The sequence below is a fragment of the Cavia porcellus genome, unplaced genomic scaffold (assembly GCF_034190915.1).
Source record: "Cavia porcellus strain 051 isolate PalLab524CR breed Dunkin Hartley unplaced genomic scaffold, mCavPor4.1 scaffold_13, whole genome shotgun sequence".
Lineage (NCBI taxonomy): Eukaryota > Metazoa > Chordata > Mammalia > Rodentia > Caviidae > Cavia > Cavia porcellus.
The window spans coordinates 36,444,075-36,460,018 of NW_026947496.1; the positions used below are offsets into that span (position 1 = coordinate 36,444,075).

Below are 15,944 nucleotides of genomic sequence, written 5' to 3' on the forward strand. Positions count from 1 at the left end.
TACAAACACAAGCACCGTATGTTGGTGGGCAGGAGCAGTGTTTAGACTGTGTCCGTGGTGCGATGTGCCACATGCGTTACTCTCGCATATACAGGATTTTTCAAGTCAGATTTTCAGTTTGACTATGTTTATGAACACCAAGCAGGTTTTTATTTTTGAACTTTGCTGTTCACGTAGTTAAAAGTTCAAGCTGTGAGCCATTAGACAACTGAGGTACCACTGAAATTTATACATGAAGAGTCTGAAGAAACCTTAGTTCTCATGGAATACGAATCATACATTCTAAGACTCTTTAGCTGTTGAGTTTGTCCCAGAGGATAGAATTTATTATTCTGATTGATTTGCTGGGAATCTGAAGACATTGTATTATTTGATTTGTTTGCTTGATCTGAGGACTGACAAAACAGTATTTGTTGATACATGTTTTGTTCTGTTGGCACTGAGGATGCTGTAGTCACTTTTTAAAGAGTAACATTGTAACTATAATTTGATTTCCTATAGTTCAGAATTTTTTTGGTAAATCATAAATTTTTCTTGAATGTGAAATTTTATATAATACTCAAAGGAGTGAGGTAAGAGAAATTTTACTTTAAATGCTGTAAAAGAAATTATAATTACATGCTGTGTCTCCAGTTGATCTTCCTAATTAAATAGAAAATTTTAGTAGTAGCACCTAAATTGGGATGCCTGTTGTGTTGGAGAATTAGGTAAATATTCATATTTGCTTTTGAATGTATTCAATTGTCATTATTTTATGTACATATTGTATTTTCAGTCTGATGCCTTTTCATGTTCTGATTAGTAAATTATTTGAGTTTTTTGTTTGATGAGGTTGAATGTTGCCAATTAAAGGTTTGAATATTGTTTTATTCTCTAGAATTAAAAGTAGATTTTGGTGCATGGACCATATTTCAGTTGACTTGTATAACAATCATTAAAACATTGCTAGATATTTACTTGTTTTTTAAAAAATTTATTTTGGCTTTTTCTTTCCACAGCAAGTTGATGTTGAAAAATGGGTATGTGTTTCCATGTATTTACCAAGAAATTGTGATTGGAAAGTGCATGTTTGCTCTTGCCTCTAATCCTTTTATTTTGCTTCCTAGTGTGGCTTGTCTTTTCATCCAAACTAACTGCCCTGCTGAAGTGAACAAAGGTTTTTCAGGCCTCCAGTTAGAACCTTATGTGTCTCTGGTTTTGCTTCATTTGAAATGAATTCTGTTAAAATTCTTGACATTCCCAGTAGCATATAGTTGTTACAGAATTGACTTTAATTATAGAAATTATGATGTGTTACTAGCCAACAAGAGGCGCTGTCTCTTTTGTCAAAAAACAGTGATTCTTTAATTTTAAAATCTTACTACTTAGACCTGGTACTATAGAAAGGGCCAGACCTAGTCACGTGATTTTAAAAAGTGAAGGTGAGTAAGTATAACTTGTGAGTATACTTGAGTATATAACTGGCAGTTTCAGGCTGCTGGAGTCTATGTTTGAGAACCTTAGATGTTACCAGTTTTATGATGTACAAGTAACCTTGCCCCTTAGTCCTAGTTTCTCCATCTTCTAGGACAAGAAGGGTGGTGGAAGGACAATGTGAACCAAGGTTTCTTCTGATTCTTAACACTTGAGGATTTTGAATAGAAATTAGAGTCTCACCAAGATGGATGCTTCCAGCGCGCCACTTTCCTTCCCCCAAAGTACCAAACAATGAAGTTTTTCAGCTTTCTCTCTGCCTCTGCCTCTCTATCTCTGTCTGTCCCTCTCTCTTTCTTTCTCTCTGTGACTTAGTGTGATGAAATATTCAGTGTTGACCTAGCTAGTACCCTCATCCTGCTTTTATTGTCCTTGGCCTGGGGATCCTGTTTGCTTGGTGTGAGGACCTGCGGATTTTCCTGCCTTCTCAGTAGCCCTCCAGGGCTTCCTCAAGTATGTTCCCCAAACAGCTGCGTGGCCAGTTGGCTTTTGCCCTTCTGTGCTCCTTTTCACTATTTTTAGCTCTTAATAGTCCAGAAATTTGTTTAAACATTTTCTGTTTGTTTTTAATTTTCTGTTTCTGTAGTGCTCTTAGAGAACTACAACTGGTATATTTCCTTCTTGTGAGTAGTTTAAGTTCATCATCTGTTTCTTTGTAACTATACTACTGCTACTTTGTTCAGCTGTTTCCTTTTGATATTTTATGCCTTGCCCTGTGCCTGGTTAAAATTCTGATCCAAACTCCACAGTGATGTCATCTCTGTTTTCCTAACACCCCTATCAGATTCCCAAAACACAGCCTATGTCTTTTGATATTTGCATCCTTTGATTTTTACTCAGTATTTCTGTGCTATCTATCCCCAGATTGCTATTTTTTGACCTAGCACTCGAGCCACTTTTCATTGTTTCAGAAATATGGATACTGTGTAAGGAATTAAAAACACTGTTTTTGGTTATTGTTAAATCATTCCCTCTTGCCCCTCTGTGCGTTTGGTTATTTTTGATTTACTTCACTGTGTGTCTTTTCTCTATTTATGTAATACATTATCAGCTTAAAAGATTTATTTCATTGTCTATTTGTAAATCTATTAAGACAGATAATGGAAACAGATAATAGAAGATAATAGAAGTATCCCTGAGGTGAGCATCATGAGGCTTAGCTTAGTAAGTGACTAGCTTTTGTGGCCTTAGGTAGCCCCTAAAGGACCATGATCTTGTCTAGAGGATTAGAACTGGGTAACTCCTTTCTTACTCTCCAATATTCCTGTTATATTATTGATAAAACACATTGATTCTGAAATGTGTGTTCACTTAGATACACACCAAATGATGAAGAGGTTCTGTAGAGTCTTTCTTAGAAGACCAGTGGTCTGCGTAGACATGTATTAGTAAATTTCATAGCAGAGTGACTTCTTTCTTTGAAAGCCTGTACAGTTCAAGTATTTAAGTTTTCCATATTAAATTAGAAGGGGTTCCATGATCCTTCTCTATAAGAGAGTGAAGCACTCCACAGTCATTTTGAGCCATCCAAGTCTTGTTTTAGTATTAAACTGTCCTGTTCTGTGTAACAGGTGGCCCCCTGAGTGGCATTCAAGTTAAGCTGTCTGGGATAGTGGTGGTGCTCCAGGCAGGACTTGGGAAGTGGCTTCACACTACACTCTGCAGGCTCTGAAGACTGTACTCCATAACTGCGTGCCAACTTCTGCCTTCTACTTTCTTCAAGGGCCAGTGGAAAGGGAGGTGGCAAGAAGGTTGGCAGGATCACTGGGCTGGCCCTTTGCTCAGAATGCTCTTTTCCTCAGGCACTTGGCAAATGCTTTGAGGGAGTGCCTATCACCAGAAATCCCTGGCCTGCAATTCTATCCTGAGCCTATCTGGATGCTGGGAAAAGACACTTCCTCCTGGGGGACCTTATGATGTTCTCTAAACAAATCCCAGAGTCACTCCCATCTGCTCTGAGCTAAAGCTCAGACCTATCAGATATGGGCACTCTGCTACTGAGTCCCATTCTTTGCAGACAAGATAATCTTTGAAGCTATTTTCACTAGGCTTGAGGTGAGTACTAGTGGGGAGGGAAGCAGGTCTCTAAGATCCTATTGTCTCTGTCCTCTCTGGCCTGGTGACATCCTGGAGGTTAGTGGAGTCAGCTAGGGGCAGCAGGAACTTTCAGAGCTACTATCATTGGTGTCCCTACTAAATGATATAACAATAGTTTTAGAATATGGTATTACTTATCATTGTTTTATTCTGAGACAGGCATTCTGATGTGACAGACTGTCTGTTTAGAATACATTGCAAAAACCTGCATTGAGATCTCCAGGAATCTCTTAAAACTTAGGTGTATATAGAAATTCATGTGGCTTCTTTGTAGATTTCTGATAGAAAAAATTCTTTTTTTTTGTCTTTTTTATTTAAAGAAAAACAAAACAAAACAAAACAGAAAAAGGGTAGAAATAATACATAATTACAAAAAAATAAGCAGTGAGAAATGACTAGTTGTCATTACAGGTAGTTGTTCAAGTTACAAAAGTGAAGCATACAAAGTGGACATTCAAACAGCGAGACTGCAAACACTTCTGTACAAAATTCTTCATATTTTCAGGAAAGACCAGATGCTATTCCCGTCTATCTCCCCATCCCTCCCTCACTCTTTGAGCTCCTCATTTCCTCTCCCTCCCTTCTCCTTCCCCTTCTACCTGTGTCTCTTGAACATCAGTGTACTTGTTTAAACCTAATCTCTCTGAGTTATCAAGTGCTGTTCTTCATACTCTAAAACAGCATAACATTTCTGAATTCTAGCTTAAGAAGTAATTAAGTATTATTTCATTTTACTGCTCTCACTCTCCAGAGCTCTTCCCTGACTTACAGCAGTGGTTTCCAGTGTGAAGGCCTCAGACTTGAAGTCATAGCTGGGGACAGTCATACAGTGGGATGTGCTGTGAAGTGGTGATGAATGAAAACTCAATGGACCAAGTGATATCTTGTTCTTTGTTCTTTTAAAAGTTAGTTTAATGGGGGCTGGGGATTAAGCTCAGCGGCATAAGCACCTGCCTTGCAAGCAGGCAGTCGTGAGTTCGATCCCTGGTACCGACAAAAAGGAAAAAGACAAAAAAAAAAAAAAAAAAAAAAAAAAGAAAAGAAAAGTTAGTTTAATGCTGTTGAATTAAATATAGTTATTTTAAATATTCCTAACTCAATAACTATTTGAAAAAACAATTTTCACACATAGCAACATATTTCAAAAGATGTATGTGAAAGTCTTTGAAATGATTTCATATAATCAAGATTTGTTCATTTTGAAATGATTTGAAAAAGGTACAGAATTTTCTATATCTTGGTACAATTTTTTTTTTTTTTATGTACGTGGTCATCTGAATGTGGGGCAGTCTTCACATGGCTTCAAGCTGTTATGCTTATGTCCTCTGAGGAGGTCAATGTAGTTGTTTTTGACTTAGAGAAATTCTCAGTTAAGAAGAGGAAAAAGAAGAAACCTCTCCAATCTTCTGCTACTTCATATTTTAGACATTTAGGAACTCTGTGATATATAAATATGTGCCATAGAGATAAAATGTCAAGATTTATATTAGCTTATCAGAGTCATTCATTTTCCTTCAACCTTCTAAACTAGATAATTATATATACATATAGATATATGTCAAACCCATTACACTCACAAAGAAAGCCAGCCCATATAAATATTGCTTGCACAGAATTATTGATAGGTTGAAGAAACAGCAGTTGCTATGAATCTGTCAAAGATATAGTGTATTATTTTTAAACATATCTGCATGCGTACTCAGCCAGATTTCAGTATGTGACACAAAAGCCACTTCAATGAGAGCTACAAGCTCATCTCAATGGGAGGTATCATATATAGAATTGCACTTTATGGGTTGAAAGCTGATCTTCTTATGATATTTTATAGGCCTATAATCAACATAGCTGTCTCATCACTGTGGTCTTGAATATTTTTAGCAGGGGAGTCATAGAAAGTAAAACATTCATGTAGGATCTTCCATCACAAGAATAGTAGTTGTTATATTTCACAAATATATACCCACATACGCTATTAGGCAATTTATACTGGTACGTGTTTAAAACTTGAAATTGCTCACATTAGTTACCTTTGTGTCTGAAAAATTATTTGCAACATTAATTAAGTATAGTTTCCATCAAACTCTGGTATTTGGTAGTGAAATAATTTTCCATTTGCTCAACATAGTGAAATACCAGATATTTTCATGTTAACAAGTGAGATGATATAGTTGAAGGGTTGTAGGAAATCCTAGTATCTTGCTACTTGTAAAAAAGAGGTGGCAAAATAGGCTTAAATTTGATGGACATTTTGTGTTCAGACTAAGAGATTCCATCTCTCTACTGGAAAATTCATGCCAGAAGGGCTCTTGGACCTAAGTTTTGCCTATTTTCTAAGTTTTGCTAATTATTTTAATTCTTCTTTGTTGCCAGTTTCTTATCTGGATACTTTTGGGGGAGTGGTTTTGGTAAAAGTTCATGTAAAAGTTCTAAGGTAGATCCTATACAGAATTACTAAGTTTTTGAAATATTTCATTTAAATAAACTGAAATATCAGTTGAAAAAATCAGAATCAAGTTTGAGCTCAAAAGCATCATTAATGGTAAAGGAATTTTTCAGTATTTTATTTTAAAGATAATAAAATCCAACAGAACAAAGCCAATCAAACCAAAGCAGCAAAACTGTTACAAAACTTCAAAGTAGGATACTAGGAAAACTACAATAGCTACCATAGTACATCTTATTATCTTCACAATAGCTGTCCATTGCATCAGGTATAGCAAAGTCAAACCAAAACAAGACACAATAAAACCAATTAAAAGAGAATATTGAATAAAGCAAAATCAATCAGAACAAAGCAAAACAGTGAAAATAATATTGATTTCAAAGACAAGATAGAAGGAAATCTCCCATATTTGCTATATTGTATACTATCATCCTCCCAAGAGATGCCCAGACTGCTGGCCCCAGGTCTGTGAAATCAACCAAGCAACACAAGCATTTAGTTGCTTTATTTACCTTAGTTGCTGTGAACTCAGCCTGTCCTCTGAACTAGCTGGTTGCTTGGTGGGGGACAGTGTTGGGGGGGCTTTGATTCTCAGCCCATGTGCTGGTAGGCTCCCCGGAGGTGCTCTTTGACTTTTCTCTTCCTGGAACCCATACAGCTTCCATGGCTTACCAGAAAGGCTGTCTAGTTGGCTTCTTGTTGGGTCCTCCCAGTCCCAGCATGTCTGATTCTTGGGAGGCACTGACTTTTCTAATCAGTAAAGGAATTTTTATACATCACATGAATTAGTTTTTTTCTTTGCGCTGATAACAAATGGAATATAATTTTGCATTCTCCCCATGTCCATTGCTAACAATATTCAGAGTAAAGTATTGCTATTTAACTTGTTTTTCTATTTGTAATGATTTGCATTTGCTAAGACAAATCTCATAGGTCTTTTAGGTCTTCTGCGTTCAGTGACTTAAACTTATAGAACAAACATGATTCTGCTGCTTTTTGGCATCCGTTTGTCTCTCAGTACCATCATGTTTATGCTAAAATGCCACACTAGCAATTGCTCTCCCTGATTTCCCTTGTTATCGGAGGTGGAGGTGGTTATGACCCAGCTCTTCCTCATCTGGAGTGTCGTCTGACCTATCAGTTCTTCAGTAATTAGATTAACCCTCAACACTGAGTTGCTGCCACTTGTAGTTTTACCCTACAGAACTAAAACTTCAACCCTTTATGTTTAGTGCAAATTGATTTTCATCCAAAAAATCTTTTAGGGTGGAAATCGGGTCAAGACCCATGCTGTGTGCCTGTAATATTATTGCCTTCATTATCACTTACTGCTCTACTTCATCCAGCGGGATTTTCATGAATGAAATAAGTCAAATTCTTTCTAAAATTATTGTTAGCATAAAATGATATTTTCTACACCTAAGGGAGCTATTTTCTTTTCTCCACTTTCTATCATGTTAACTGTTTTTTAGAGGGATTTTCTTATTCTTTATTGGTTGAGTTTTATCATGCCTAAGCAGTGTTTACATTTAGATTAGCATAATATGTTCATCCTTCTTTTTCTTCTTCTTCTTCTTCTTTTTTTTTTTTTTGGTACCGGGGATCGAACTCACGATCTTGTGCTTGCCCGGCAGGCACTTGTGTCACTGAGCTAAATCCCCGGCCATATTCATCTTGACTTAATGTATTTTGCTTTCTTCTTTGCCCCTGAATTATCCCCCTTGGAATATCTCATAATGCTATAACTTTGATGATATTCAGCACTTAAGTCAAATTCACCAATAAAATTTGTACAGCAAGTCAATGTTAATAATACTGCAGATAATTTTTCATGCTTTTAGTTATCTTCTGAAAATTATGTGTGCCTATTACATCTGCTGTGCTTTCTCATTCTACAGATGGATATTTTACCCTTTGCTAATTTGCAGTATTCTGTCTATTTTATTGTGTATGCAGATTCTGTACCTCATCTTATGCTTTCTACAGTAATATACAACTTAGGAATTCTGAAGAGCAGACCTCATAACTCTCCTGACACTCTTTTTATGTGTTACAATTTTAAACTAGTTCAACTTTGAGAACTGACAAAATAAGACTGCTTTGAAAGAAAAATCTGTCAAACCTGGCTAATTAAAAACAAATCTCATGAAGATAGTGTCTCCTATAAATCATGTGTTATAGCAGAACACTGGATTTTTGTGGTTCTTTGAATTAAGGCATAAACTTGATTTTTTCCAAGTTCCTCACTGGTGGATATTTCTGTCATTGGTAAATCATATGTAGGCATGAATGTGGTCAGTTTTAACATGGAAAATAACTGTGCTGATATAATTCACTATTAATACCAGTTACACAAATGTAACCAAACATTGTATTTTCTAAGTCAGGAAAGACTTTTTTTTTCCATTTTGCCCTTGAAAATACAGTATTGAAAATAAAAAATATCAGTCTCAAAGAAATTTTCATTTAGTAATGTATGTATTGCTCTGTATGTATGTTTCGGAAAGAGAGAGCTGTAATTTTAAAAATACCTATATTGAAATACATTCCTTTGTGGTTTAAGACCAATGTGAATACATTATCTTATACTCTAGGACTGAGATATATTCCTAACAACTAAATTCAGCCCCGTTTTTGGAAATACAACATTTTCTTTCCTTCTCCATTCTTTTTCATCTTTGTACCTCTCCTAGGAATAAGTCAAGGAAACTTTAGGGAATCTTATGAAAAATGGAGGAATAAAAAGCCATATTTTGTAGAAGAAAAGAAGAGCTATTATAATTCATGAGCAGAGACACTGTCATTTTCAAAGAAAAAGAGAGGCATTTTTGAGATCTTTCTTTGAAGTTTACCTCTGACAATATGCAGTGTCTAAGGAATCGCTGCCTTATTTTGCATGAGAGATGCACATCTTATTGCATTAGTTTAAAACCTACCTTGTTTCTAATTTGTTTTTACTAAAACTCGCTGTGTTGCTACAGTATTTATGTCATTGCATTTATATGCAAATGATGAAATAAAATGTTTTCTATTAAAGACTTTCAGAGGTTCAATTTAAGATTATACTCCTTTCTTACCTTTCTTAGTGCTTAGGTATGCTGTACATGGAATCACGCATTGCAGTAGGGTGGCATGTTTTCACAGAAAACTGAAGAACTAGTATAAAAATATATTCTAAAAAGAGTTTTGCTTGCTATAGCTTTTCTCTAGCATGTAGTTGATACTAAATTTTGTTGCAACAATGCAGTGAATTTTTAAAAATATTTATCTTTATATAGGGCCGTTTAGGACAGTGGGTTCTTTATAAATAAGAGAAATTTTGAAATAAATCTTTGAAATGACATATATTTAATATTTTCTTTCTTTTCCTTGTGTCCCTACAGAAATTCATGATGAAGGTAAGAATTTGGATCATCTGAAATGTATATATATATATATATATATATGAAAGTAAGTTTTCAATATGGTCATGCATACTTGTTTTTAGTTACTTGAACTGTTGTTTACATTTTAAATTTTAAAAAATTAAGTCAGACTTTGGAGTCTTTATGGTAAATAAATTAAATTTATTAACCATTTTGATTTAACAACTTAATCTCTGATATACAGGTCATATTGTAACATTAAACTTAGTTCACATTAGAATTTTCTCTCATAGTTGCCCATTTTTTATAGCTATATATTGAAAATACTTGAGGGATGATGGAGGCTTTTGGGTATGTAAGTATTCTAGCATGGATACTTTAGGAAATTTTCACGTTGGGAAATTACAAAAAAGCAGAAAACTACTTTTGGTTACTGTATGAGAAGTGAAAATAATTCAGCCCCTTAAAATCTTTTAAGAGAAGAGAAGATTAAACATCTGGTTCTGTCATGGAGGATAGACGTCAGAAAAGAAAACCAAGAAGAGCAGAATACTAGCTATTTTACAGTGTTACTGAAAAATTGTGTTTCATTTTAATAGACCCACCACATTTCTCCTGAAACTTTCATAAGATTTAGTGTTTTATCTTAACAGCCAAAAAAGGTAGATAATGACATTTATTTATATTTAGTTAATAAGGACTTAGTATAATTTATAATCTCAAAAGAATGTCATTCCGAAGATAAAAACTTCAAAAAGTGTTCATCAAAATTCTGGACAAAGTTTGAGAAGGTTACTTTGCAGGATTAGAAACAGATTACTCTTGCCAGTTTCCTGAATTACTTATTTAAGCCCGTCATTCATAGTTTACAGATGTTTGGGCCAGTTGTACTATGGGGTGTCCAAACTGGACCAATATATTGACTAGCAATAAAAAATTTGACCATTTGGATGGATGACAGAAGTGAGCATTTCTTTGATATCAACAAAAACATGAAACATCTTCCAAATTATCAAATAACTTTAGCTCTTAATTTCAATAGTAAATATGATACTATTATATTATAAGTTGAGGATATTATCTGCTAAGTTAGTTGTATCATGGCAGAAGGGTTTTGGTTGGGAAAATATTGTATGCAGCAGTAAAACATGAATATATCCTCTCCTTGCAAATATTATTAATAAAATTATGTTTGAAAAAATTCAGTCTTTCTTGCTAAATCTGCATTGAATATATTCACTTTATCATCTCATTCCTACCTCAATTTCCTAATCAATATCATATATATTTTCTCTTTGGTTAAATGGAATAGTTACCTAATACATTTATCTTAGCTCTTGTGCAAGAGCAGATTCATATAAAACTGGTGTGAATAGAGAAAGTGGTGTAGACTCAGTTAAAACTAGATAATATGTCTCAAATGATTTAATTAGGCTTTGCTTCTGTTAACTGCAAGGCCAGAAGCCAATGGCACATTGTCATACCTGCACTGGGTGATCTGGAAAGGTCAGGATTTGATTAAGGGGAGGGCATATGCATGCAATTAGAGTAATTTAAGCCACGTAACAGGAAAAGCTTGCTGAATATGATTTATCTTTCACTGTTCCATCATGATTTTGTCATTTCATTCCTGGAAAGGCATTGTTTTACAGCTTAGCATAGTGGTGGTGAGCCTAAGGCACATGTGTTGTTTTTCTTTTAAGATAAAAGATGTTAATGTATGAGTTGTTTCTAAACAAAACAGAAACCTCAGTATTCAGGTTTATTTTCAGTGTTGGCGCTTTGCAATAAATAAGTAGGTTGGGGGTTGCAGTTTGGGCACTCATCTCAGAAAGATTCTCCATCCATGGCTTAGTACCAAGGATGCCCTCCTGTTCCAGAGGCCCATTCCTGCTTGTTGTGATGAGCAGTCATGCTTTGATAGTGTTACGAGTCTGATGTGTTCCCTGAGGGTCTCCTGTGGTTAGGACACCAATGCAAGTAAACCATTCAGTGTCAAGTGCCCATTTTGACATTGGCCACCTGGCTTTGGCAGGCAGATTGTACCCTGAAGCCTGGCTTCTCCAGGAAGTTCCAGGCTCACATTCCCAAGCTGCCTCTATGTCTCTGTGTGCTACTTTAGTTCATCTTCGGTCATTCTTAGATGGTGGGAGGGATTAGGTGGTGAGAGTTTTCTCCCTGAAATCTGTTTTTCAAGTACTACTATTTGCATTTGAAGCTACACCTAAAAGCTTCTCCACTTGAGTATGTGAGTGCCCTGAAAGAAATATTTTTTACCACAATATCTAACATTGGCAGTGTGATTCAGTATTGCTTGAAGAAATAAGCCTTTTAAGAATCTGTTTCACTTGCAAAATCTCATATGATATCATAGCAGTCAAGATAAGAGTCACATAATAAAGGCCTAAAATTTTGAGAAATGGCTTAATTGATTAGCATATCATTATTGTACAAAGAAGATGATTAGGAAAATGAGAAAACCTTAAAACATTTAGATATTTGATATATAGTACATTAAATGACTTTAATAAGCAATGTAAGACATAGTTTAATAAGCCAACATGTTTCAAACATATTTAAAATATATAACCAAAGAAACCCTATAAAAATAACATATAAGAATAAAACATAGTTCCAGTAATTGTCATTTGCATATAAATCTCTTTAGCTGATCTCCATAATTATTATTATGGTTTTATGTTTTATGGGTTTCTGACCTGGTACATTTTTAGTTTATGACAGTAATACTTCAGATATAGCTATAATAATTCAGTTTGTCTCCCCTTCAAAGAAAAATAACTGAAGATGGGGTCAGGGATTTAGCTCAGCAACATAAGCACCTGCCTGGCAAGTGCAAGGTCATGAATGCTAACTCCAGTACTCCCCCCATAACAAACAAAAAAACCAGACGAATAAGTTATGCTGTATTAGAGAGTGTTGTTCTACAATGTATACAAAATTAGTATTTACAATGAAGCTTTTGTTTATAGTGAGTGTTCCATGATTTGACATTTATGACAAGAGCCTAGAAATCTAGAGATGTACGAATCTCTAGTAATAAAATTGGAATTAAAATAAGTTGTGAAAAACTTGAAATGTTTTCTTTATGATATTGGCAGTTGATTACATTGTGTCTGAAGGTTTGGAGATCTTTGTCCTCTTACAGTTCATGTTTTACGTTATTATGCAGTAATGAGACCAAGCCCACACACAGCACTGGAACAAAACAATACTAACTGATATTTTCAAAAAAGTGAAATTTTACCTTTTAGTAAATGATGCAGGACTCTGCTCACCAGGAATACTTACATTACTGGGAGGAATTTGGAAATGGTACCTCCCCCCACATCCAAGAGAGGAGCAGCCCCTTAGTATAGAGCCTGGTCATCTGTGGATGACTGAGCGTAGAAGATCCTGACTTCAGGCCTCCTATTCTGCGAAGTCTGGAAGGAGGGCTGCGAACAGCTTGCTAACTGCACTGCTGGCTCCAGAATTAGAAAGAGGAGTTGGGGTGCAGTGAGTGACAAATACATTTTCAAGAACAGATAGGGGCTTTGTCACATTTTCAGAAGTACTTCAAGGACGTGTCATTCCAGAAATACTTTCCTTAAAAGGACCCATTAATCCATTCTATAGTTGGAGGTGGTAAGAAATATGCAAAGATACAGTTCTCAAGCTTCCACTTTCTTTTGTCTTTGCTGCTGGTGTGCAAATATTTTGAAGGCAATTGCAGTGGATTTGGTAAATATTTGTTAATGAATAATTTGAGTTTTGCAAGATGACTTTCATTTGCAAAGCAGAGGAAAAGAGACTGTGAGCTTATTGTTGTATAAGATCTTTGGCACTAGTGATTATACCACTCAAAAAATATTTACTGAATAAATATTTTTTGAATGAATACTAAAGAGTATTTCCTTTGTTTAATTCTATATACTAGAGAATTAGCATGCATTAGAGTATACATGACATTGTGTGAATTGAAGATTTATTTGTACTGCATAAAATTTATTTTCCTATTTTTCTTTTCAGTTGGAGTATTGAACGCACTTCTTAATTTGCCACTGTTTTAGATTTCGAGGAGCAATTTGTAGATCTTGAAAAACATCAAGTTTATTATTATTTTATTTTGAGGTGTCTTTGAAAGACAAGCAGCTTGCTGTCCCATGAATCTGACTCTCTTTCTGTTGGGCCTAATCAGCTCCCAGAGCCACAATTGGCAGAGTTACTCAGGGCTTATAATTTTGGGCTGGGGTAGCTAGAGAAGAATGAACCCTTGTTCTAGAGTGCTGAATTACTTCTCCTTGTGATATGTCATCCAGCAGTGATGGGCTTTTCTCATTGAGATTGGGGTGGGAAGTCCCTCAGCCTATGCAAGGTATTGTAGACTTGAATTAATACCCCTAGTGGTGGCTCACCAATGTTTGCTGTAACCAGCCTTAAAACTTACCAGTAATTCTCCGCAGCAAATACTTGTCCAGTTCATATTTACTTGTTCGTAAATATTTGTTCAGTTAGTTTAAAGCAAGGATCCAGATCAAATTTAACAAGAAAACTGGAATAATGATCTAATTGAAAGAAGAAAAAACAAGAAAAGAACTAACATACCTTCTTGCATGAAATCCATACACACAATTATTTGATAAATGTTTATTGAATAAACAAGTTATGCAACCTGCCCAACAGTTGATACTCTATGTTTTACTTTGTTGTGAATCAGAGCCAATTAGAGTGGCTGCATTTAAAACGACAAGTTAGAGGAAAAGAGGCACAGAGCAGATGGCAGCAATGACATTCATTTTTTGTTAACAATGACCTCTTAGGTAACACAATTAATTTAGTATGACTTACCTGGATACTTCTTAAGAATCCTGTTGACACTAAATCTGCACCACAAATTAGCATGTAACTAATGAGAAAGTATTATAAAATCTGTATTTGTTTACTTGTTTAAAATCTCTAGTTGATGGGCTAGTGGTGTACTTCACAGGAGGAGCATATGGATAGCATTTACCAGGTCCTGGGTTTGACATATTTTCATATAGGTATAAATCAAATATCTAAGGAGGACTTGATTGTAAAAGGAATATTTTTTGGTTGAATCTAAGGTCTTGTCCTTAACTTAAAAATATCTTGTTTTAATTAGTGTCATTGTCAATTGTTATTAGAGCTTACTGGATTTTATAGCTGTGAAATTTTAAACTGGTATGGAAAAGAGAGCTCCTATATATAAGCCAAAACAGATGCATTGGTACATACTTATAATCTCAGCGACTCTAGATGCTGAAATAGGAGGATCATTTGAGCTTTTGAGACCAATCTGGAAACATAGTAAAATTCTTACTATAAAAGTAATCCAGACCAGATTAAATAAGTAGAAGCCCTCCTGGCTACCATAAATCAAATGTATTATAGAATAGAATATTCCCTGAAGCAAACCTCATTTTGTGATTAAATACAATTTTTCAAAGTAGATGTTTACCTTTTCCTCCTATTAATACTTTTAAATATCTTTTAAGAATAATTCTGAATTTAAATTCATCTCTTAAATGCTAACCCCATAGTAGAGGCTTCTTTGATAGCTGTATTCCAATTTAAGAATCATTTATCACTGCATGCTTTTGCAGTAATTTTTACAGTGTTATTCCCTACTAAACTTTCTGTAAAAGGCAGAAAAGCATTTTACTGACTTAAGTTTGTTGATTTTTGCTTTCTCTACCCTTTCTCTTCTCTCTGTAGACTGCCCAAGGTGGTGGCCATCGGACTCTCCTCTATGGACATGCCATACTGTTGCGCCACTCCTATAGTGGTATGGTGAGTGGGCATCTGAGTTCATCTTTCTGTGGTCATAGTGATCTACTCGGGGACATATAATCAGGAAATGTTGGTAATATTATTTCTACAGTAGTATTAATGAGCTTTCATGTACATGCCTTGACTCAGTATCTTATGATAGAGTAGTTTAAGAGTAAATAAGAAATATTTTCCTTTATAAATGTGTCTTACGCAATTCATTTATAAAAGAATTAAGACATCTTTCTGAAGGACACCATAAAAATACTGCTTATGCTCTTCAGTGTTAATTTTAACCACTTACTTTTTTTCCTGAGTAGGTGATTTCTTTCCTCAGTTTCTTTTACCCAGTTGTTCATTGGCCTTTTGTCAGGCACAGTTTTCTCATTCTCAATTTTCTATATTGATAGTGATATATATATATATTTTAATGTAATTTATAAATGCTTTTTAAACACATTTTATATATATGTGTGTGATATATAAAATATATAAAAGTTTCATTCCAGCAGTTTAAAAGCACTTTAAATTGTAAGATGAATACATATTTGTTCTATATTTGGAACTTAAAGAAAAAATATTTTATTATACTAATATGATACTATAGTAATTTAGGAAAATTATTAGAAAACTTATGAGATTATACTACTATGATTACTTCTTATTATACTGCTATGAGATTATACTAATATGAGAAAGCTGTTGGAGATTTTTAAAAGCATTTCTCTTCTATACATTTTTATATAATTTATATCTTAACATATAACTAAATTTTT

General features: G+C 34.7%; 1 protein-coding gene across 6 annotated transcripts in view; it reads left to right on the forward strand.

The window, feature by feature from the left end:
- Positions 1-15,944, forward strand: part of Ryr2 (ryanodine receptor 2) — a 659,796-nt gene that overhangs the window by 291,349 nt on the left and 352,503 nt on the right. For 5 of the 6 annotated variants that reach the window (XM_063260102.1, XM_063260104.1, XM_063260105.1 and 2 more), the window contains exon 2: positions 15,113-15,189. In XM_063260102.1, coding sequence (XP_063116172.1) covers positions 15,113-15,189 — 77 coding nt within the window. Of the gene's footprint in view, positions 1-998; positions 1,020-9,396; positions 9,412-15,112; positions 15,190-15,944 lie in introns of all 6 variants that reach the window. The other variant, XM_063260107.1, reaches the window with a different exon arrangement.